The sequence below is a fragment of the Gymnogyps californianus genome, chromosome Z (assembly GCF_018139145.2).
Source record: "Gymnogyps californianus isolate 813 chromosome Z, ASM1813914v2, whole genome shotgun sequence".
Lineage (NCBI taxonomy): Eukaryota > Metazoa > Chordata > Aves > Accipitriformes > Cathartidae > Gymnogyps > Gymnogyps californianus.
Window position 1 is genome coordinate 66,229,626 of NC_059500.1, and position 24,849 is coordinate 66,254,474.

Below are 24,849 nucleotides of genomic sequence, written 5' to 3' on the forward strand. Positions count from 1 at the left end.
ATCAATACCGAGTCATCTCATGCTGAGGCAACATTGGACTTTGCCAGCACGCCTCCACTTTCTTCTGTTAATTTTGTGTGGCTGCAAGTAATATAGGAAGCTCTCAAGGACAAGGCACAGCCCAAGAGCCCTGGGGAGAGATCCTCGTGGAAGGAAGACAAGTGCATGAAAGAAAGGAGGAAACTGAATAGTCTAAATAGAAAGAAAAAATTTCTTAAAAACTTTTACTATCTACATTTCAGTGTATTCTCATATAAAATTTAATCTTTGACACAAAATAAACATCATTTGTTAAGTGCTTATTTAGTATGCAAATTCTTCATCACTTCTTAAACTTGTAAGTAACAAAGATGAGGTGTGACTTATAATACTAGAAGAAGCTTGCCAGTGCTGAATTTCCTATCTGTGCTCTTTTGTTAATTACTATTTTGTACACTTTAAACTCCTTGGATTAAATAGCTACACAATAAATTTACAGTGACAGTTTATGAAGCACCCTCCTGGCTACTCCAAGATATACAGCAAGAGTCAAACTTTCAGGGTACCTCTAAACATTTTCTGCATAAATATGGACATTTCAATTTGCAGATATAATTGTGCCCCTGCTTATTTGAGTACAGTGTGCAATCAGATGGGCTTGAATGTTTTGTGCATACATTTTTAGGCCTGCCAAAAATCTGTTTCAAGTTCAAACAGTTATGTAATTTAATGCATCAACCCTTTATGGTCTGCTTGACCATAAAAGTCTCTTTCTTGGAGTATCCTGGGTTCAGCTGGACATGCTAAAACAAGCAGAAAGAGAAGTCCAAGGTATTTCAGTAATTTTCACCCCAAATTCTGCAAGTGCTTCTATCTTCTGAATTGTAATTACATCAGTTACCACACTATTTGGTGCATTCTCAAAGTTTGCAAATTACGCTTCGTAAACTGACAGTCTGCTTTCACAGAACTGACATAAGGAGGAAATTTTGAAACTTATGCTTTTTCCTTTTGAAAATTGTAAGGTGATAAAAAAGACTGGGATTGCTACATACAAGCTGACTTCTTGCATTATTTGGAATGAAAAATGATTCCACATAATAGGTATATAAAAATATGATTACGCATTTTCCATTTTAAAAAATGTTAGAATCTTTGACCTCAGTTACTCTCAAAAAATGAGTAACACTTGAAAGTATGTCCTCGAGTATCACAAAATGCCATAAGGCTGTTTATTCTTCCTTTGCATCATTCCTTTGCATGTGTGCTTTATTGGCTTCTTGTTGTTCTGCTTCTAGTTTTTTTTAATGCACCAGAGTTTAGAAAACATTGTGACGACTGCATCTAAGTTTATAATTTTACAGTAACATTTTTGAGGCAGACCTGAGCAAAAATTTCTGCTTTTTTTTTTTCTTCATTTCTCCATTTTCTTCTTTAGTGGTCTCTTGAAAAATCCAGCCTGCAGAAAAGAAAAAAGTGACTAAGAACAAAGCATACAACCCATATTGGTAGCATTCGTGTGCTGGTTCTTAATACTATTTTAATACTTTCAGTACAGTAAAAAGTCATTTAATATTTTATCATGGAAGTACAACATTGTTTTTCCTGGAACGGAAAAACTAAAGAGACATATCATGAAAGCAGACAAAAGGAATACAGTTAATATACAGTGAGTGATTGCTGAATCATTGTTATGCTCACATAATGTCAAAGTCTAAAACTCTTAATAATATTTGGTACTCAATTGAATAAATAATACTTTATTTTATACTTGTCAAATTTTTCAAGAGGTTATGCAGTTGAAATTTATAAACGGTAACCTTCTAACGCAAGTATGAACTAAATATTTAGCTTGGAGAAGAGTGCCCACTTGCGGCAATACTTACACCACAGGCCTAGTATCTCTTGAGCAAAGAGGAAACCTGGTTATCGAAGACCACAGCCAAAGCTAATAATAAAGCCCCTTAATAAGCCCTTAATTGTGCTAAAATCTCTTTTTATTTTTCTTTTCATAACCTACTGGCAACGTAGGTTTCAATTGGTTAGCGTTGCACGTTACACATCAGAAAAATGTAATGTTATTAGTTATTTTGTCACTTCTACAAGATTTCACTCTACTTATTAGATAATATTAGTGTCTGTTATGAGAAGGACACGGCAGAGAATTTAAGCATATTTGTTTATTTTCATGGAGACAAGAATGTGCAGCTTACCTTCCACAAAGCAAATATAAGCAGTGCAAGAATCAAGAGTCCAGCGAAGATACTCAGGAGGATAACCCATAAGGGGACTGAACCCGGTGGGAGTTCTTTGGAAATCTTAATCATGGTCTGCAAAGTGTTCAGAATGTAAGCAATAAATAACAGGTCCTTCTAAAATATCAACAGAGCAGCATGACTTTTATCAGTACGCAGTGATTTTCCAGGGTACCACTTCATTCTAAGTACAGGAATTTGTAGCAGGGAACTGAGAAAATAATCTCCAACATGAAACCTTGTAATTACATAATATATTGCACTTTGTAAGTGCATTCATTTCATGGGGGTCAGCCCTGCTGTAAGTCAGTAGTCATTGTTATAAAGGATACAGGACCAAAACCATGAGTAGTTGAAGTGTATGTTATGGATTTTCTTTAGTATATGCTTCATCACTCAATGCCTGCCTCCCTGAAAGGTGGCAGTGATTAACAAGCTTCTAAACCAATTAAATGAAATAAGTGTAAAAGGCTGTGTAGATACTAAGTTGATTTTAAACCAGGTGTATCTGGTGTAAACTAAACTGAAATAAGGAATATTCACATTTAAATAAACGTGACCATATAGGAGTTTGAATTATTTTAACTGAAGAACTTATTAGAGACACAACTTTATAGTTCAAAAAAGCATTAAAGAGCTGAACACTAAACATTCAACTTGAAATTATGTCTTAAAAAAAGTTAATTCTGAAATTCCTTTGTAAAGCAGCTCTCATCATCTTCAAGCTTCTCAGCTGTGTTTACACGCCTGGATTGAATTTTAATCTATCACTTAAAAGAAATGCCTGGATACAAAACCAGCTAATAATTGACCTATGATGCTTGTATTTCCAAAACTATTTTGCACAAGATGTAATTCACACTGAATATTACTTTGCTCTAAATTTTGGGGGTATTAACAATAATAACACATAATAAGACTTTTGCTTAAAAATGTACATTATAGTAAATAAGGCCTTCCATGTACAAGTTATCACAGAAACGCAATGCATTAACCACTATAAACATCTTGGAATAAAAAGTATTAAAGGATAAATGACAACTCTAACAAAATTAAATACATTGCTCTGTATACCTGACACCACTACTATAATGTTATATACCTTCTTATCTAAGAAAATGACAGGAAACTTCTGAAAAATAAAAAATCCTCTTTCAAATATATGTCCTGGATAATGAAGCGGAAATAAATAATAAATAAAGAAATAACAAAGAAAATACAATGTACAAAGTAAGATCACTTCTAAATGACCCAGGACAGTTTTTAAAATACTATTGATTCCTTAAAAGAATTTTAATTATGCTTTCAATTTACATACATGCAGGAAGCATTTATACTGCAGCAGGCAGAAATACTTCAGACAGGACTTCTTCTCACCCAGGTACATTGGTGGGTAATAGGATTTTGGTATTATCATCTGACTAATTCTGACATTTCTACTGTGATATGAAATCACTTTTAATTAGAGTAGGACAATACATTACAACAGGTAACAGTTCACTAGTAATGAATGAAAATGAACGATTCAGTAGCACAATAAATCCTATGAAGAGTAAATCCATGAATTATCATGTTCTTACCTCCAGTTTTTGATGGTCATTTCTCAAAATCAGTGATGAGTTCTCACTCCTAAGTAATGCTTTCACAACAAGGGTTAAGCTGTGAATACTTGCCTGGAAGAAGAGAGAAATGGCTATGGTTTATAATTAGGTATTTTGAAGAAGAAAGCTTTGTAGAAATGAGAAGGGTGAAAGGAAAACTTAATGCTAAAGTTTTGGGAGATTCTGAAAAATGTGAAAGTCAGTGAAGCTGCTCATGTGTGTCACCTTCAGCACACACATCACTGTTTACAAGACAGCAGTACAGCTTTGAAAGAGTAGAGAGCAGAGATTTCAAAGAAATACTAATTAATCCTGGAATAGTACTTTGGCCACAGGGACAGGTTTGGGCTTTCTAAAATTCTGCTGTATCTCCCCTCCTGTCCTGTTATTTTCCAGAAAAAAACAAAGACAGAAAACAAGAACTCAGTATCAGAAATTTATCAACTGAGCAAAATGGACCACAGCCTGGTCATTGTTGTAACCATCAGACAACACTGAGGTGTGCTCTGAGGTGAACTCTCTCTCCTCTGTTCTTTTTGATCAAAAAATAATTTCTAGACATGAGAAATCTTTCCAGATTAAAACTGATTTAAAAATTATACGCTTCTACGTACCCCTCCTTACATCTGCTGAATTAGAATTTGTGGATGCATAAGTAGCTATTAAAAAAAGGGCCATCAATACAGAATAAGTAAGGGGTGTCTTCTTACCATATTTTGAAATTCCTGCTAAGTTCTAAGTACCTATTTTAAAGATAATAAAATGCACATAACTTAGTTTTGAGGAAATTTTGAACTAGCAAGAGAAACTATTTCAAATACTAGGAGACTGTGGAGACTTAAGAAAAAGAAAGGTGTAATTTTAATAGGCATTAGAAACATTGGCTTAAGTTTCTCAAACCCAAGAGCATTCTGAATACAAACGGGATTTACTTACTTTTATGATGGTAGGTTTCCATACTCTTAATGAAACATTCACTTGATATATGTCAGATGGGACCAGGGCACAATTAATAGATGCACAGCTGTATGTATCACAGTCCTGTTTAAAAGGCACCAGCAAGAATTAATAGGAAGAGATTTTTCACATTAAAAACATGTGAACTACAATATATACAGATTATAGACTTGCTATGACACCAACACTGAACTGATATTAATTACTGGGGCTTTTTATGTAAAAATGACACTGCAGTGTATAAAACGAGTTGAGATATTCATGCTGTGGTAGAATAGACTCAGTTTTTGCAGGCTTGCTTAGCCTTGAGGAAGCTCTGTGACTGTAGGTGCTCAGCAAAAGGCATTGGCAGAGCTCCTAAAGGAGGCAAAGGCTGTAACGGCAACTGTTTTTCTGCCAACACAGCTATGGCTTCTCTGCAGTGTTTCTTGAGCCTTTGAAATCGTGGGACACCTGAATCTTTCAAGCAAGGCAGGATGTGTGTGTGAAAATTTAGGTATCTTTACTTCCCAGCATCACTTGCTAGCTGGGAGGGCAGCAGAATTATATTCAACACTTTGGAAATACTTGCTTAGCCTAAACCTTTATCACCTCTGTGAAGGACTATGATAAGCATGGCAAAATACTCTTCTCATGGCATGGTTTCATTTGCACCAGAAACTCAACTTGTACATCTATGCTGAGGAGGTAGTATGACACTTTTCCCCGTGACATGCCAACATAACGACAGCAGCAAAATTACTTTGCAACTCTTCCATCTAAATATGAGAGGCTAATCCCTTCCAAATGGGATCATCAATTACATTTCTACCAGGAAAATCTGTCAGGTCAGAGTGCTAGCATTTGAAAGTATTTTCAACTGGGTGTCTAAAAAAGTTGCAAGGGAGATGAGAGCCTTTTGAAATATTATTATTTATTAATTACAATGGGAATATAGAAGGTCAAGATTTAGTCAGCTGTCAAATGTGCTACTGTTATTTACACATTTGCTAAATTTAAAAAAAACCACCCCAAATTCAGGTCCACATACAGTTTTATAGCCAAATAAAAACTATAGCTAGTCTACATAAAGATGGCTTTTCAGGCTATTAAGACAAAGTGAGTTTCCATAGGATACAGTTTGAGAGAAGCTTTTATATATTTATTGCAGAAGTACTCAGCTCCAAAATCTGGGTTAATATCTGGAATGAATATATATACTATATGTAGGCTTACCATAATTGTATCCTTTGTAGGTTCTTTTATTTTTGGCAACACAAATGGTTTCCCAGTGCTGATCTTTAAGGGATCTACAGGGTAACTAGTTTGGCAGATGACATTCTGTTAGCAGAAATACAAATATTATTCTTATTGTCTGAATATGCAATCTATTACCAAAAAATGCTCTGGAAAAAAGCCAACATTAATAATATTTAATATTTAATAACATTAATAATATTTACTAACTGCTAAATGCAATAAAACTGCATATTGAAAGACTGCAGAATAGGAAATTCAGATGGTGTAGGTACTGAAGTATCGTTATTCAAACAACAAATGATCTTTGTATGAGATAATTTAACCTGAATGCTATCCAGCTACTTAAACATCTGTAGAAGCAAACAAGAGCTTCCTGCAAGATGACCACAACATGAACCAGCAAGAGTTGGCTATTAAAAGAGCTAAATAGCTTTTGCACAGCAATCCACAGAGGTTCTATCTTAGCAAGCAGACAGGCAAGTTAAGTGCAGGATTCAGGAGCCTCTGTTGCAGTGCCCAGGGAGGGGGAGAGGGTGCTAGAGCACTGCTAGACCTCCATGGATCCTTCAAAGGCAACTGGGAAATCCTTTGGTGTCTTCGGTGCGGGGGAATTTGTTTTTTCAGTCAAGTCATTCAGTTTCAGATTGCTAGCACGAAGAGGATTGCAAATCCCCTGCAGTGCACTTTAGCACACTACGATCACTAGAGTGTAGCTAGTGGTAGATGAATTATACCCACAGAAAAAGCACAGATTTGTTGAATTTACGTGCAAACTTGGGTCAAATGTGGTGATTGCCTAGGAATGAAAATAATGGGGGAAGGAATTTAGGAACGGACACAATTTCTTTGTATTCTAAACACGAAATATTTTGGGTTTTTTGGACTTCTTTTCTTTTAAGGTGAACCTTGAACTTTCATTTAGACCATTTGGTTTATTTTTCAGTGGTGCAACACCTCAAAACTACGTGAAATATTTGGAAAGAGGTGCACTTGTGTGTGTGTCTGAGGGAAAGAAAAAAAAAAAGATGTTTAGGTCACCACTTAGTGATATTTGGGTTCTTCAGCCATCCAGTTATTGATAGAGCTCTAGTTTTATTATCTACAGATCTGGAATTATGGAATTTGCTGGAATTGTGATCTCCTCCAGCTGCTCTGGAGGAGTAAAATGGAAAACTCAAATGAGGGACGCAGTGAAGAGCATGTGAAAGACATGACATACCATCCCCTTCAAGATGTCTCAGTGCCCCAGAGAAGGAAGAAGCCAGAGAACTGCTAGTGCTGGAGAGCAGACATGCAGGAAGGCTAATTTCAGTAACAGAAAGAAGAGGACTGAGCAGGAGATTGAGCTCTAGACGTACACAGCAGGACTAGAGCATTCACAATAAGCACTGCTGACAATGGAGGTAATCTGAGGCTCAGTAGGCAAAACTAAGAAAGAAACTCCTGTCACTCCTATCTCAATCTGGACCTCTCATCACTTGGCAATATATCAAATTAACCTTATTATAGTCCAGTTATTGTTCAACTCCGTTTTAAATTTGCTTGTTTCCTTTTAAGAAAATTTATCTCTCTGTCTTATGCACATCTGTACATACACTTAAAACACCAGCATCTTGTCTTTTAGACTGAAAGCAATATCTACCTTGAAGCAAGGCATAATCCCAAATGTTTGCATTTTGCAGTTCCTTGCAACAAAAATTTCAAATTTAAATTAATCATAAAAATAAAAATTCCTAGCTTACTTGGGAATGTGACAATGCAGTAAGGTAGAGAAGAGTGTTCTTGGCTGCTGTTACATTGGGAAATAAGATCTGCAGTGTGAGGTTTGGCATTGGAAAGTGTTCACCTTTTTCAACCTTTTAAAAAAAAGAAAAATGTTTTGATTAGTACTGTCCTTATTTTGTTGGTATTTGATTGCAAGTTTTTTCCTTTTCTGTGTTTTTCTTTTCTTCCGTGTTTTTTTACGTTTCCACAGTCAGTTATGCAAAAAGTGGTGTGATGAACTCCTACTTTTTCCCCAAGAACAGCCTGTTGTGAATTAGCAGACACATTCTTCTGTGGTCTTTGGTAACACAATGCTCTTTTGAAGGAAATCAAATGAACAGGATGAAAGGAGCCATTTTGACATAAATTCCTTCTTGTTTACTGCATCCTCTTATCATCTGGGACTTCTAGCAAAGGTCATTTCATTTCAATTTTTAATAAAGCCCCCAAAATGCTTTAACATGGGAGAGGAGCCACTGTACCAGTGGTGGCTCCTGCTGGTTCCTCCTCAGGTGTGCTTAGGCAACAGTCCTCCTGCTCACCTGCTCCTCTCCCCTGTTTTCCCTGAGAAGATCACAGGACATATCTGTAAGCTTCTGCTCCTTATGAACAGGCCTGCTGTGGCTGAGGATGGAGAAAATGCCTAGGTAGAATTGCTGGCAGGGGAATTGGTGATCCTGTCTCTGAAGTGGATGAGCTTAATAAATACTCAAGAACCTGTTTAACTTTTCTCTTCTGACTACTCATTTGTGGTAAGCTGCTTGCAGAGATGAGTTTTACTTACGAGATCATAAATGGTATGCTCTGCAGTCCACCAGCTTTTACATTCAGAAAGAAAATGTTTTGAAATGAGATGAATAATGTCTTAAACATCCACAAAAGCTTTGAGATTACTGGGTTTGAACTTTTGGACAAAAAAAAGTAGCTGAGTAAAACACTGTAAGCGGGCTAAAAAATAGAAAAAAAACCTTTGCCATTATTATTTAGTGAGAGCAAGAAGTTTCCCATGGCCCTTTTTTTACAGACAGAAGTTGATTCAGAGACTTTTATCCTTTTTATATGGGACCCTTGTTCAGCTTTGGATTTGACACTGGGAAACAAGGATGCTCACAAGAGAACTAAATTCAGTCCTACTGCAACTTGAGGCTGGACTTCTAGTCCATTAAATATCTTTTCCAAGTGATTTTAGTTTGCAGTATTCATTCCACTAGGAAGACAATATTCTTGGAGCACGGCATTTTCCTTTTTCAAAGCTGACTGGATTTCGGAAATATCTGTTCTAAACTGCAATAAACATAGCTCAAGTTCTCATTTACCAGGGCATGCTCTCTTTCATCTGCTGAGGGTAGCAGCTCTAAACGCCCCCAGAACCACTCCGCAGGGATGGACCACTATGAGAACCTCTGACTCACCTTATTCTGAAGCAAGCAAGAAAAAACATATTGCATATGTTGCATAATGCATAATGCATAGCTGCTATTTAAGTAATAGGCTATCACATTAAGCGATTCAAACCAAATGAAAAAAAAAAGATGAGGCCAGTACCTATATCATACAGTTTTAATTGTTTCTTACCCTGTAATGTAGAGTAACTTCATCCCCAATCTGCTCTGTTGTGTTAATAGCAGTAGGGACGGTATCATTTGCTGCAATTATAACATGGTGCTCTTTGAAAACACTGTGGGTTAAAAAAAAACCACAAAAAAACCCCAATAAGCACACACATCTTCATAAAAACTCTAGCAGTTAATAATATAAGTCTTGTCATTATTTCATGAATCCTCCAGGACTAGTCTTGCAATTAAGAGTGCACTGCTACTTCCACTGAAGTTCAACTCATCCATTTTCTGAGTAGTACTTACTTTTTATTATGTACATTTTGAATATTTTGTTCAGATAAAACTACAAAATGAGCAAATATTGTTCCCAAAAATAATATATCAGGGCCTGATTTTGCTGTTCTTATTCTAGCTGTGCAGTCCCTTATCCTGAGTATTGCCACGTGAAACAGGCAGGGTCCTATAAAAGACAGAACCAAGTAAAAAGAGAACAAAACCAGCATGTCCTAAATGCAACCTGTCCTGGTTTTGGCTGGGATAGAGTTAATTTTCTTCCTAGTAGCTGGTATAGTGCAGTGGTTTGGATTTAGTAGGAAAATAATGTTGATAACACACTGATGTTTTTAGTTGTTGCTAAGTAGTGTTTATACTAAGTCAAGGATTTTTCAGCTTCTCATGCCCAGCCAGCAAAAAGGCTGGAGGGGCACAAGAAGCTGGGAGGGGACACAGCCAGGACAGCTGACCCAAACTGGCCAAAGGAATATTCCATACCATATGATGTCATGCCCAGTATATAAACTGGGGGAGTTGGCTGGGAGGGGTGGATTGCTGCTCGGGAACTAACTGGGCATTGGTAGGTGAGTGGTGAGCAATTGCATTGTGCATCACTTGTTTTGTATATTCTAATTCTTCTAGTATTACTATTGTCATTTTATTATTATTATTATCACTATTATTGTTTTCTTCCTTTCTGTCCTATTAAACTGTCTCTATCTCAACCCACGAGTTTTGTTTTTTTTTTTTTATTTCTCTCCCTCATCCCACTGGGTGAGGGGAGTGAGCGAGCAGCTGCGTGGTGCTTAGTGGCTGGCTGGGGTTAAACCATGACACAACCTTATTCCCTATGGGACAAACAAAGGCTGGATTTGAACAACAAAATGCATCCAAAATTAATTTGACTTAATTATTTACCCCTGCACACCATGCAATGTAGTCTACTGATAATATTTATAACGTTTTTCAGGGATGGAATTTATTTCTGAATTCTGATGGAAGCTATTTCTGAAAATAAAGTATACTACAGGACCTGCATTAAAGTTTATGTCTGAATTGATAAAAACAAACCCCTGAGAATCTAAAATTAAGGCTAATGTTTGGGGCTGGAAATCAAACACCACACCATAAAATATTATAGTGATACAAATTCATGGCCATCGGGAAGCTGGAAGTATTTGTTTTCTTATGTACCTGAAATGCCTTTGAATGAATAGAGCAAAGTATAAGAATCATCAAAAGATGCTGTTGTACTTGCAAACTGCAAACCAAATTTAAATAAATAAAATGGAGATACAGCAAGATAGGGACGGTAACTGCTCCATTATTTGATGTAACTGCTCTTTTCAATGAAGCCTGTGCTTCCTGTTCATGAGACTAGAAGCTGTCATCTGTAGGTACTGACCACAGCTCAACAACAAAACAATCCTATATTCTCTTTGAACACCTGCTATTTACTGTGCTAGCAAATAGAGTACAGAGAAGCATCAATACCTTACAAATATTAATCCTACTTCATATTTTACTGGAATTGTAACGTGTCCTCTGTTGTCACTCAAGGTCTCAGGTGGTTCTTCACTGTCACTAAAATAAAACAACATATGCCACTCAGATTAGACTGTGCAGATGCAACATGACTACTAGGTGGGAAGAGATCTTAAGAAACTGAAATACCTACAGCTCTGGGTATGAAAACACACTCCTCATTTCCAGTTAATTGCTATAGCCTAAAAATAAATTCAAAAGACTATTTCCAGTAACTAAAAAGTTAAGTCCTGCACCAGTCCCAGCTCAGAAATGCATCTTTGTTAAAATTACAGACTGCAGTTGACTGATGAGGAGCAGCTGAGGGAACTGGGGTTGTTTAGCCTGGAGAAAAGGAGGCTGAGGGGAGACCTTATTGCTCTCTACAAGCACCTGAAAGGAGGTTGTAGTCAGGTAGGTGTTGGTCTCTTTTCCCAAGTAAAAAGTGATAGGACAAGAGGAAATGGCCTCAAGTTGCCTCAGGGGAGGTTTAGATTGGATATTAGGAAAAATTTCTTCACCAAAAGGGTTATCAAGCACTGGAACAGGCTGCCCAGGGAAGTGGTTGAGTCACCATCCCTGGAGGTATTTAAAAGACGTGTAGATGTTGCACTTAGGGACATTGTTTTGTGGTGGACTTGGCAGTGCTACATCAATGGTTGGAATCAATGATCTTAAAGGTCTTTTCCAACCTAAATGATTCTATGATTCTATGAATGCAAATGGACCAAGTAAGGGTCACTACTCTCACACCGTCCCTGGATTTTGCAGGGACAGCAAGCACTGAGGGCAAGTGCATTCCTTTATCACAGACAACTTGTGCAATGCTTTTGCTCTTTGAAGGCCAGACCTTTTTGTTTAGCATAAACTGTGATTCATGCTAAAGTATGCAGTAATTTTATAAGAGAATAAACCTTTTCTGAAAGTAAAACTACTGGAAATTATGACTCATTTGTGACTCTCAGGCTCTAGAGACAAACAGCTATTTATTTAGTCCACTCAGTCCACTGCTGGACCGAGTACATCTGTAAAGGTGCCAGCTCTACAGATTGTTTAACCAATTCTGAGTTCAGAAAAGTCATCCTTGTTTTACTACGAAACACAAAGCTGTAGAGCTTTCTAAGAAAAAAAAATCAGAAGGTAAACAAGTAATGATTGCAACTAACCTTGTTGCATATACATGAACAGTAGCATTTTCCAGGAGATATGATGCATTGAATTGGAATGATATTTTGAAGGAAATCTGTTTAAAGAAATACATTACATATTTTAAAAGGAAAAAAAAAAGAAATAAAAGCACACTAATAAGGTTTGATCTGATAAAAAATGAGCAAATTTTTGCTACTTTTATCTATGGAATCCTTATTCACATTTTAACAGTTTTCTATAAATGAATTCACTTTTTTGAATTTGTCCCAACCAAGAAAGAAATCTAACAGTTATCATTTATTAAACAGAAGCCTCCAATTTTCACAACTGAGAAGCCTCAGTAAAACCAACTGGTCTTGCAAGCAATTTATCAAAACCATTTTTTGTTTTCTCTAATGAGGAAGAAACAAAGCTTCAAAGCCTTGCAATTACAGTGGACATGAGCTGCCTATAGAAGGCTACTGGAATCTCATTTAATATACAGTAAAACACCTAGAATACCGAACAGAAATGTTTACAATGTAAATAAATGACTACTAGGTCTCAGAAAAATTCCCTACTCATTATAACTAGGTCAAATCTATCACAATTTGGCACTACATAACAATTTGGGAACACTGTCTCAAACATGTCCCTCTTCATATCCTGACACTTAAGGGTAATTTTACATAAAGCAGAAGTTTTACTATTTGTTTCTGTACAGGATTTTTCAGCTCAGACTTTTATTTTTCCTTTAATGTGTACAAATCTTTCCTACAAAGTGACCCAGAGAAAGTTGTCTGAGATATTTCTTTACACTTAAAAAAACCAAAAAAAGCCAGGAAGAGGCTTTAAAAAGGAATGTATTAGGGATGCTTATCAGTGAATCAGAGAGTAATTTATTTCTGAATGCAAAGGAGAGTATGAAATATCTAAATTTAGGGATTTATAGTTACAGACAAACTAACAATCAAAGCATGAAAGGAAAATGTGAAAAATCCAGTAAAGCTGGGAATGGAGCATTGTGAGCACTGGCATTGGGTAGTATCCTTATTTGGCTGCAAGAAAGTAACAGCTGACTTAATTCGTAGAAGTCCAAGACACAAGCTGGAACGTGTATGTGGGAGGCAATGTAAGGGAACATCTCTCCAGATCGTCCCTCTGTTATGCATCTGCAACACAGACCTGATATGACAGAGGAACAGACAAGAAACTGCCAGGAAAGACAGTTGGTCTTATTTGCATGCAATTTGATATTTCCCAATTCAATATCAGAACTATTTAAGTGAGGCTTAGATGCATATGTTCAAAGGCTTAGTTTAGCTAAAGCTCCCTGTCTATTCCAGCAGGAGATACAGGCTTGTCGCTGGAGCTGTTCAAGCTGGAGCTTGATTTTAAGTGGACTGCTTGCTGGAAAGGCTTCTCACTCCCTGCTGAGCAGAGGTGAAATCTTGATGCCTGGCTTTGGTAGATCCAGGTTAGCATTTCCACATACCAGCTTATTCTCTTTTCAACCAACTGACTAAATTTTATGTACAAAATAACTAAAGTCATAGGCTCCAATCTGTGGAAAGCCACAGTATCTAATGTCTTATCAGTATATCCTAACCGATATCCTATACACCTGGTGACAGACCCTTCTGGCCCGGTGTGCCACTTGCCTTCTGACAGTGTCAAGAATGACAATACGCACCTATTAGCTCCTCACATACCACAGCTGACTGCCCAGGTACTGAAGATCTGATGTTTTCCTATCTGGCTCAGTGTAGTTCATGTCAAGGATAGCTTGGGAAACATGCATGGACAGGTTTTGGGGTGAACACAAGAGAAAAGAAATTCAGAGGTGATAGGGACTGCTCTGGCCTTAGAACAACATGAAGCAAGGAGAACTTGCATGCAGGGTGAGTTTTTACCTCTTCTGCAGGTTTTAAAAATGGATATCCCACTTTACAGGTGATGTTGTGATTAGATTCACAGCTATCTTTCTGTATATCCTAAAGGAAAAAGAAAGTGAAATCATGATCTTGTGCAAGCTCTTTTTAAATTTTGACTAAGCATCATGAGTCTGTTGAGCATATATACCATTGTTGATTTTCATCATCAAAACATCATAGTCAAAGCCTTAACTGAACTGGAACAAAAATAGGAAGCCACAACTTCTGCAAAACAATTTCTACCTATGGACATCTACATCAATTAGTAGCCATTATTCCCTTCCAGTGAAAGTGTTTGGAACATGAGCAATTATATGCAAACTGGACGTCATGCAAATTAGTCATGGGGTCTAGCAGATCAACATATGTGTAAGTACACAGTTTTTACACGTAATTTTGTAAATGTGTTCCTAACTTGGCAATCAAAGTGACATTCATACTCCATAAATCATTGCCACAGGGTCAGCAACAGTGCTATGGATCCCTGACTTCTCCTAATGTGCAACATCAGGACTGTTGATAGAAAACAAACTTCTCCTAACGTTTCCCACCTGAACTGAGGTGAATTTGTAGCATATCTGCTGAGGCAGGCAGAAAAACAGCTACTTTGGAAATGCTGTCTGAGGTAGGGATGAGGCAAACACTGAACTATGCTGCCCTACCAAGACAGTGCTTTTTCCGTACAGGTGCAAAAGGAGAATTCTAGAGGCTCAGGGGCTGTACTGACAAATAACAAGGCATTTCTGGCTCTACAGATGTACAGATGATTCATAGTGCTGATGTTCATCTAAGATGCAGGCACTTACTGTCTAAATGTCATACATACACTCTTTTAGAGAGATAAGAGAGGACAGCACACCCAGGGAATCTCTTCCAATCAACTGGGAAGATGCCAGAGCGGTGAAATTCTGGCTTAATAAAAAGGCATCCTCAGATCTCTCCAGCAATATAGGTCAGGTTATGATAAATGTGATAATGTGAAAAATTCCTACCTCAATGCCAGCAAAAATAATATTTGGAGAATATTGAACCAAAACTCTGGTATTATAGGCACTGTCTTTTTTGTTCTTCACAGAGAGCTGGATGGTGAACTTATCATTGCGTGACTTTACAATGAATGGAGAAGAGCTGTAAATAAAGTAAGAATGTTGGACACCTTAACTTTTGAATCTGTTTTTAACATAAAAAGGAACTTCTTTCAGTGTCCAGACTATATTGTTTCTGATTTGGAAATTATGCCACAGCATTATCTTATTAGACTACAGAACTTATAATTTACATAGAAATTTTGTACAGATATCAAGTGATACAATAAACCCAGTGTAGTTACCTGTCTCCAGCTATGCTTGCTTTTACAATCAGAACAAGATCTGAAATGCATTTATTTTTGGCTCCACAATCTTTTGTGAAAGGAATCTGCAACAATAGTATTTTTATTCTCAATTTTATTACATTTATTATTAAAATCAAATATTTGCATTTTAATTCATTATCTAATTTTATATAAGGTCTTCTGTTTGACAATCAAAGAAGTCTTCCCTAATATTAATCAGTTAAACATGCCAATATCCTGTAAAATGCACAGGTGAAACATAAGCTTTCTACTCATTCCCTTCTAAGTGATTCATCTAGATTAGAAAAAGAGGCAATAGTAGAAGTATGAATGATGCCAAGCACCATCAAAGTAAATGACTAACATTCCTCTGTGCTATCTGCGTAAAAAAACAACACTAAAATTGCTTGCAGTCTCTTCTATCTTCACTTAACTCTGGACAGCTTTAAAACCCCAGGCTGATTCCCAAGCACACTGAATCAAGCTTTTCACTCCTGAAGACTCATTTAGAGGAAACATCTTCTGGACAGGCTCAACGACTCTTTAGCCAATTTGTGGACAATACTTTCAGCTCTTGTGTGGGCTATGAATTTTACCTTAAATACTTTAGTTATTAATACAGAATCTTGCTGACTTACATATTCAGATATTGAATTTGGCAGGTTGCTATCAAGAACAGGTCCACTCTCTGGATCAGAAAAATTGAACTCCAGCAAAACCTTTACAGAGTCCTGAAAGTCAGGCTTATCCTAGAACATAAAGAAAACAAAATTGCTGTTATGGACATTTATTTTAATATGTAAGGAGGTTAAAAAAAACCAAACAATGCTGAGGTAAAATATTTTTCAGTAACACTGTCGCCATCCCTGCTAGAGAAGCATTTGAAAGCTTACAATTGATGATAAAGTATTTAATGTGCAAGCCAATCCTTATAAATATCTACTAATGTTTTTGTGTATCTCATCTCATCATAAAAATGTGACATAGCCTGAGCATATCCAACAGAGTTTCATTTAAGAATGTCTCAGAACAGTCAACTCAGACTTTTCTCTTTTAGTTGTGCTTAAAGGACCAGTAATAAGAACAGCAGTGGTATTACCTTGTGTGAAGTCAAAATGAGGCCTGCTGTGAGGAGGTGTATTGCATACTCAAGCAAATTCTGGGCATCATTTATCATTAGTTTTGAATTATGATACAACTGTGAAGTCACTAAACATTTTAAATGTCGGTAGCTTATAATATTCATCTCCATTCACTCTCCACATTAGTTACAATCCGGGCAATTTCATACTCACAGTTGCTAATTACATTTCTGTTTTGCAGTGGATAAGTATTCTCTATCCCAAACCTAATTTGTGAGGTTTTTTACTATATTTTAGTAGGAAGAATTGCGCCATTATGCAAACTAGACTTCCAGCTCACATGCTCCTGCTGAGTTTTGAATGCACCTAAACTACTAACCACGATAGCTGCTTGGTTCCACTAAGTGTGTTATGCTCTTTCTTAAGACAGACACAAATAAAGAGACAAAGGTAAATAGACTGTACATATAAGTAAATAGTTTATATCTATATACACATACAAATATATAAATCCTAAGTGGTAAACAAATTTTATGTGCACTTCTTAAGATTAATTCTGGATACAGAATTTGTTGTCCAATTTATAATTAATGGAATACATTTGGGTTATTATAATGTCAACATGAGAAAAACACTTTAAATGATTTACTTGCCAACATGTAGAAGTTATGTTTAATACATTCTGATGCTTTGATAGTTATATTTTTTTGCATTTTCCTCTCATGGCTTTCTGTGAACAAACTTCGAGATATTTGTCTTTGTGAGTCGAGAGTAATCCAATACTGCAGACCTGCAAAGGAAGTTGAGATCAATATTATGAACCAGTTTGCCTCTACACATTGTTTTTTCCCAAAATATCTTAAATGGACTTTGAATAGTGAATTTAGAAGAGTTGCATTCCATTTTTGGAGAAATAAATGAATGCAAGCATAGCAGTTTTATAGCATAAAGATTCCATAGCTTAGTGCTTATCTACTTACTGGATTCAAATGTATCTTCCTTCGACTTTAGTCTGGTCTTAAAACAAATAGTGGCATTTATGCATATTGTTTTTCTTTTATTTATCTGACAATTTTGTTGTTGGATATTGATGCTTTTGGGTGTAAATTGCATGGAAACATTTACTTCAGCCACATCACGAGACCTTAAAAAACCACAAAGAGAGAAAATGCCTTGAAAATAATAGCAGCAACTTTTTTTAACTTAAGAATGAACTTACAAAATGTGCAACATTCAACATTAAAATACACATATGTAATGGTCTAGATGAGTAATTAACTATACACTCTATACATAGTACCAGTAAACAACAAATTACAGAGAAAATGGTCACAGGGTTTCTCCACAGTGCTGTACTTGTTTCAGAACAGACACCAGACGAAAGGAAATATTTTCAAAAGCATTTAGGCAACTCTATAGAGCTAGTCCCATTTTAAAAGAGACTGAAGGCCCAGATCCATCCTTGAGGGTATCCACAGATGAACATATTATCATACACGAGCTGGAAGGTAGTGTGCCATCTCTTGGGCTGTGGGTAGATAAACAGGCTGAGATTCACTACCAATTTGCTTCACTTTAACTCCCCTTTGCCCCTGTCCCTGCAATGCATTCTTGCCTCTCCCTTTGCTCTGGCTCAGTTCCCTTTTAGCTTCGAGATGGAGTATGCCAGTGTACTAAACCAGCAGAAAACTGAGCTGGCTAAATAGCTTTCTTCAGATTTGTGATTGTCCTGGTTTCGGCTGGGACAGAGTTAACTCTCTTCTTAGTAGCTGGTACAGTGCTGTGTTTTGGATTTAGTGTGAGAATGATGCTGATAACACTCTGATGTTTTAGTTGTTGCTAAGTAGCACTTATCTTAAGCCAAGGACTTTTCAGTTTCCCATGCTCTGCCAGCAAGCAGGTGTGCAAGAAGCTGGGAGGGAGCACAGCCGGGGCAGCTGACCTGAACTAGCCAAAGGGGTATTCCATAACATGGAACGTCATGCCCAGTATATAAACAGGGGGGAGCTGGCCGGGAGGGGCGGATCACGGCTCTGGCATCGGTCAGTGGGTGGTGAGCAATTGCATTGTGCATCACTGGTTTTTTCTTGGGTGTTATTTCCTTTTTTTGGGTTATATTCCTTTTCATTACAATTATTATTATTATTATTATATTATTATTATTCTTAGTTAGTAGTGTATTTTATTTTACTTTAATTATTAAACAGTTCTTATCTCAACCCACGAGTTCTACTTTTTTTTCCCTTTCCTCCTCCTCACCCCACTGGGAGGGGCGTGGGGGAAGCGGCTGCGTGGAGCTTAGTTGCTGGCTGGGGTTAAACCACGACAGTGATCTAAACAATGCAGTGAAGGGGCATCTCATTGTGTTCACACACAGAGCTTTTAGAAAGACAAACTACCAGATGAAGGTGAGGAGAACCTGGCAGCTTGAGGATGGTAGCAAGACCTGGCAAACTTGATCACCTAGCAGGTCTGTTAGGTGGAACAGCAAGACAGGGAAAGCAAGGAGCTGGCTTAGCAATTGCTTTACCAGCGAGAGAAATAGTTTTAGTTGTGCTTTAGAGACGAGGAATTATGTTACCTTGTTTATTTTTCTTACTGGTATTTTTCTCTTCTCCCTTGCAAAATATATTGCTCATTATGCCATTTGAATCATGCTTTTTTGTAAAGAAAATGAATTCACTGTTAACCAGAAAGTTTGGTTAAGTTTTTCCAAGATTTTCTGTAGGGAGTCAAACTAGAGTTTTCTTATTAGGAAGACAAGTGAGTTTTCTTTAGTGACCCCTTTACATTTGAACCTGTCCTTGATATTGCTAATAAGATAATATGTTATTATCTTATATATGTTATATATTATCTTATATGTCTTATAATAAGATACGTTTTTTTCTATTTTACTTAGTGCCACAAGTGGAATCAGTTTCTATTTTGAATATGGTCTAGGAGGACAAGGACTTCATACTAGGCTAACAAGGTTTCTAAAACATTCCTATATTTATTTATGTTATCCATTAAGTTTTATACTCGTTCCTCCAGAGAGACATGAAAACATGAAGATTCACAGCCAGTATCAAAGCATGAGACGAAACCAGTATCCTCCCAACAGTCCAAACAGTAGTGCATGCAAGTTACATTAGTATTCCAAGACAAATGTTTATCTTCTGGCCTGACAGCTGCTGTGAGTATCCGTACCAGAAGAGGGCAGCCCCACCAAGGCCTCCAATGGTGACATCAATCAGCCCATCATCGTTTAAATCCATTTCTCCATGCACAGACTGGCCAAAAAATTTCACTTTTTCCCCATCTCCACCTGATGCAATACGCTGTGAAAACCATTGAGAGGTTTATGCAGTACATATTGAAGGATTTTATGAGAACATTCAAGACGCATTTGTTGGCAGTTAGATGGCTTTTAGACTCTTTAAATATATTAAATTTTCATTACAATACTCCTAAAACGGTTACCAGGGTGATGAACACACTATAAATTTTCAGAATTGCAAAATATCTACTTTTCTGGCTGTAGAGAACATTTCAGAAGGTTTCTAATAAAAAGATGCAAATATATTTTCTAACAATATTAGAGTCAAATTCAGTTAAATCAGTATGAGTTTAAAAGTACAGTACATTTTAAAAAAGAAGCTGTCATGACAGGTCAGGTCACAGTTTGATACTATGTTGAGAAGACATGGGAAAACAGGATTTGTGCGACATACACTTAAAGCGGCTGCCAATCTGTAAAGTTTTACTTCATACCTGTGAATATTTTTTACTGATTGTGTTGCCACGGCCATGATAAATATAAACAGCTCCCCGATGATCATCCTCTAAGGGAGAACCTATTACAATGTCATTATATCCATCAAGGTTGAGATCCTTCACTGCAGCAATCGCAGTCCCGAAGCGTGCACCGCAAGGCTCATTCTTAAGAACTTTGCAGGTGTCCTGCTTTAATGGCGAACAGCATGTTTGCTTTATAGGTTCCAGACTCATCTGATATTCAAACTTTGTCTGTGAAAGAACAGATTTAGAGTTTGTGGATTTTCATCAACATTTTAGCAATGCAGGCTTTTAAGAGCTCCTGTCCAGAAGACAAACTGATGAAATAAATGAAACAATTACGTCCTATTCCTAGTGACTGAGTGCACTGCAGAAACTGTGATTCTGTAACTATAATTCAAATGTTCTTTCTGAGCAGTGGGTGGGAAAGACATTCTCACTCCCCCTTTTTCTGTGTCTAGATGCTTCTGCATATTTCTTGAAGTTAGAGGTTCACAGGAAAGCATAGTGTCATAACAATATTTGGATGTTATTGTAAGTAAAACACTTCATTCTTAAGATAGCGTTCTTAAGATAGCATTCTTAAGAGTTCTTCTAAAGGCATTCTCTTAATCTGAGAAGTAAGCCAAGTTTCTGATGAAACACAGATGGCAATACTGTTATTCCAGAAAAAAAGACAGCATTTCTCTTACATAGACTGAATTCTGTCCTCAGTAGACACATACTCCATGGCCTAACACATATATTCTTTTGGTCCAGTTTGCATCCTAGACCAAAACCACACATACAGTATGGTATGTAACCAATCTTTCCAAGAGATTGGTCCAAAGAGTTCCATGTTAGAGATTAGTAGCAGCAAGCAGTTGCTGCATCTCCTTGGAGATGGATAAAAGGAAGCACAGGAAAAACAAATTTCAAACCCTCACATTACTGGAGGACATGGAATCCTTATTTTCTCGCCAGCCCTATTCACCAGCAATTTGTTGTTAGCAACATGCATGTAGAAACTGGAAGAGTTGCTTGTCAAATAGATCCAGTCTCTTCAGGTCCTTTTCTTGCAATAGTATTTTGGGGGACCGTCATTGCTAGGACATATTTTGATAACTGTTATAGTGATACACAATGGTACTGGACTAAAAGAAGAAAAAAAGAAGAAAAAGTATGCATAGACATTGGAAGGAGAGACTTATCAAATTAAGAAGCTGAGGTGTGGCTGGTATATTCCTCAATCTAGTCGTGACCTGTTTAAAAGCTGTTGGATGCATGAGGTTTAACTCTAGGTTGGTAAGCAAGTCACAAGGATACTGGAGCACACACTTTTAGGATTGATAAGCCCTACTGTTCCCTAATCTGTGAAAGCAAAAAGAAAATGTGATAGAAAATTAATCCTATAAATTTGTATCTATGCCATATTGCAGCTTACAGGATATAGTGCTTATCTATATAATATACTCCATTAGAAAAAAAGGTGAGAAAAAAAGAGTTTGAGAAGAAAGTTTTAAAAAATAATCTGTATTACACTCTCAATTGTCAAAAGCATGTTTCTCTGTTTTCAACAGGTCATCTTCCCCAACTCAAATTATCATATTTCTTTAAAATAAGGATATGAAGACAGTAAGGAGAATGTTCTGTTCCTGGTCAATAAACATCATCCTTACCTTGTTCAGACCATAAACATATACTTTCCCTTGCTCTTCTTTCTCAGTTCCCATGTACATAGGAGCTCCGACAAGAAGAAGGTCTGTAAATGAGTCCCTATCGATGTCGATTGTAGTAATAACACCCCCAAAGTATGACCCAATCTGCAGGAAAGTATAAGGTATAAATCAAAGACAGAGTCAGCAACACCATGCAACGTTTTCTATTCAGAGACTTGTTTTACGGTTGCTTACAACAATGCCAAATGTTAACAATTAGGCAGAAATTTTCTTTGTTACCTAGAAGATCTTTTTGGTCTGTTTGCCTTTGAAGCTTGTTTTCTGTTTTAGGGTCTGTTGTCAGATTTTTTTTATTTAAGAATGGTCCATTCATCTTTCAACTCTCCTGAGTCTGAAAGGTACAAATGGTGCCTTCTACCTGCTAAGGGGAGTAGGACCTCTTAAGACAGGATTTGAATAGAAGTGTCTTGGGGAAGCTAGTTTTCTCTTCAGTTCCAACAATAATACATAGAAGGAGCAAAATCAATAGTCTTCGGCTTGCCAGGGTAAAAAAGTAGGATGGTGGACAAAAGCTCCAAGACAACACAGTGTAGGCAGTCTCCATAATTCCCAAGTTGCCACTAAATGCAGAGGAACAAGATCTACACAAAGAGCTAGATACATTCACAGACTGCGTACAAGGCGTGGGATTGATCTGATTACATTCACTTGACAGCTAAGCTGGAGACCCTGCATTTCCTTTACACTCAACATGAGAAGCAGTCTCTTCTAGTGCAAGATGTATCTCATCTCACAGAAGATGCTTCAAGTAGGCCAGATCCCTCAAACCTTAAAAATGCCTACTTTCCTTCATTGACTCGAAAAGGATTGATTGATTAGCTGAGTTGCAGACATCAGCTATAGGTAAAATTAGGTAACCTGATTTCTCCTGAAAGAAGCTTGTATTGCAGCATGGGGAGACCTGAGCAGGCAAGTCTTTCAGCCTTCATGTGCATAATATTATACTACCATCTTTAATTATGTGATTACATGTTTTTTTTTCCCTGCAGGAACAGCTCTCAGTGAGCTGCTACTCAATATAACAAGCAGCTATTCAATATTTCATGCTATGCCAGCTGATGCTCTCACACAGAAGTCTGCTTGTCGCACCTGTTTCTGGCCAGTCATATACCCCTTCCACTCAGCAGACAGAGAAAACTGCAAGTACAGAGATGGCTACAACCACTTTGACACTGCTGAAAGTTTAACCCTCAGACAGAAAATTCCTGAAGGTCTCTGACTACTGTAGAGTCCACTTTCCACTACTTACTATACCAGAGCATCTACCTAACCTTTCCTTCTGTTCTTGCTTACAACTCCCAGCTCCATTTGCTCTTCTGATGCAGAGTTCTCATTTGAAATCACTATCTCTATTTCTCATGCCATATTCCTCTCATATGTTAATCATGAATGCATACTTACTTGTTCTCCATTTAACCTCTGAAGTACTTGTACCTCTCTTCCTTCCATTTTATAAATGATAACTTGGCCAGTGTGATTGTACCGTGGCTGTCCTGCTATGTACAGTATGCCTCCAGGTGTCAATGCTGAATTCACAGTATATCCTAGAAAGCAGAAAAGAAGTCAAGATGCAGTATGCACAGAATGAATCAGAAATACTTGCTGTGATTCAGAGCCTTTTTAAGGTTTATTCTACAACTAGATGTTTAGCCCTACTCATGCTAGGGAATAATAGCAGAGTTAATTAAAAGGGCTGGACGTGTACTTGCCTACAGTACACAGAGAGTCATGAGCACCACTGTGTTCACAGGCTGGTGAGTCATGTTCACTTTGCCATTCTCACACAGTGTAAGAATATGATGGTACTGATGAAATAACTCGTGAATAGCTGGTTCAGAAGCTACTTTCAAAGAACAGTTGTCACCGGTTCACTGTCAAACTGATGGAGTCTTCCAAATGTGATTCTGGGGGCATTTTGAACCTAGCTCTATTTAATATTAACAACAATTTAACAACCTGGGTGAAGGAAGACTTAAAAAATTTGCAGATGAATCAAAACTGTGGCAGGGTTGCAAGTATTATGGAGGAAAGGATCTAAATTTAAAATGACTTTACCAAATTCAAGGTATTAAAAAAATAGCTAATGGCATTCTGCAAAGACAACAAACAGTGTACTTAGGGAAAAAAAATGAAATTATTCTAGTGTTGAATCTTCATCAGTGAAAATGTGGCTTAAATGAGATAACAGAGCAAACAGAACCATGAGGTGTAGAAACCAAGACCTAGAGGAGAGAGCAAGGCCACTGATGCTTTTTGGTAGAAAAGGCTGAGAGGAAAACAATAGCTTGCCAATATGCAACACATTATTATAAAAAAGATAGTGGCAAACTGTTGTTCTTGTCCATTGAGTGACAAAAATCAGCTTAATTTTAAGCAAAGATTTAGACTGAATATTGTATAAAACTTTTTAACTATCAAGGCATAGAAAAACTTGATAACAATCTAGAGGAATCTGTGAAATCTTCTCTGAACAGATTAGACAACTCTATTGGAGAAAGTCTAGATATACTTAGGTCTGTAAGTGTTTGGACTAGTTTTTTGATTGTAGAAGTAGTAATTTTTTTTAAAAGAACAAGAAAATCATGCAGTAGACATGTCCACACATTATAAATTTTCCTAGGCTCCTAGAATATAAGCTAATATTCTGTAAGATACTCTTGGTGAATGAGATTTGAGAGAGGTCTTGTAGCGTTTGTCGAAAAGTGTTATAAGATGGGTTATTT

General features: G+C 37.0%; 1 protein-coding gene across 1 annotated transcript in view; it reads right to left on the bottom strand.

Annotated features, from left to right (window-relative positions):
• Nucleotides 1–242: 242 nt before the first annotated feature.
• The window catches only part of ITGA1 (integrin subunit alpha 1), a 76,796-nt gene continuing 52,189 nt past the window's right edge, over nucleotides 243–24,849 (bottom strand). The window contains exons 12-30 of the mRNA XM_050913218.1: nucleotides 23,528–23,670; nucleotides 22,067–22,210; nucleotides 20,385–20,639; nucleotides 19,821–19,951; nucleotides 17,609–17,772; nucleotides 17,282–17,418; nucleotides 16,185–16,295; nucleotides 15,544–15,629; nucleotides 15,206–15,341; nucleotides 14,193–14,273; nucleotides 12,318–12,394; nucleotides 11,122–11,211; nucleotides 9,371–9,473; nucleotides 7,774–7,887; nucleotides 6,008–6,112; nucleotides 4,772–4,876; nucleotides 3,815–3,907; nucleotides 2,193–2,309; nucleotides 243–1,438 (exon numbers count right to left, since the gene is read on the bottom strand). Coding sequence (XP_050769175.1) covers nucleotides 1,394–1,438; nucleotides 2,193–2,309; nucleotides 3,815–3,907; nucleotides 4,772–4,876; nucleotides 6,008–6,112; nucleotides 7,774–7,887; nucleotides 9,371–9,473; nucleotides 11,122–11,211; nucleotides 12,318–12,394; nucleotides 14,193–14,273; nucleotides 15,206–15,341; nucleotides 15,544–15,629; nucleotides 16,185–16,295; nucleotides 17,282–17,418; nucleotides 17,609–17,772; nucleotides 19,821–19,951; nucleotides 20,385–20,639; nucleotides 22,067–22,210; nucleotides 23,528–23,670 — 2,237 coding nt within the window. The 3' untranslated portion in view covers nucleotides 243–1,393. The remainder of the gene's footprint in view (nucleotides 1,439–2,192; nucleotides 2,310–3,814; nucleotides 3,908–4,771; nucleotides 4,877–6,007; nucleotides 6,113–7,773; nucleotides 7,888–9,370; nucleotides 9,474–11,121; nucleotides 11,212–12,317; nucleotides 12,395–14,192; nucleotides 14,274–15,205; nucleotides 15,342–15,543; nucleotides 15,630–16,184; nucleotides 16,296–17,281; nucleotides 17,419–17,608; nucleotides 17,773–19,820; nucleotides 19,952–20,384; nucleotides 20,640–22,066; nucleotides 22,211–23,527; nucleotides 23,671–24,849) is intronic.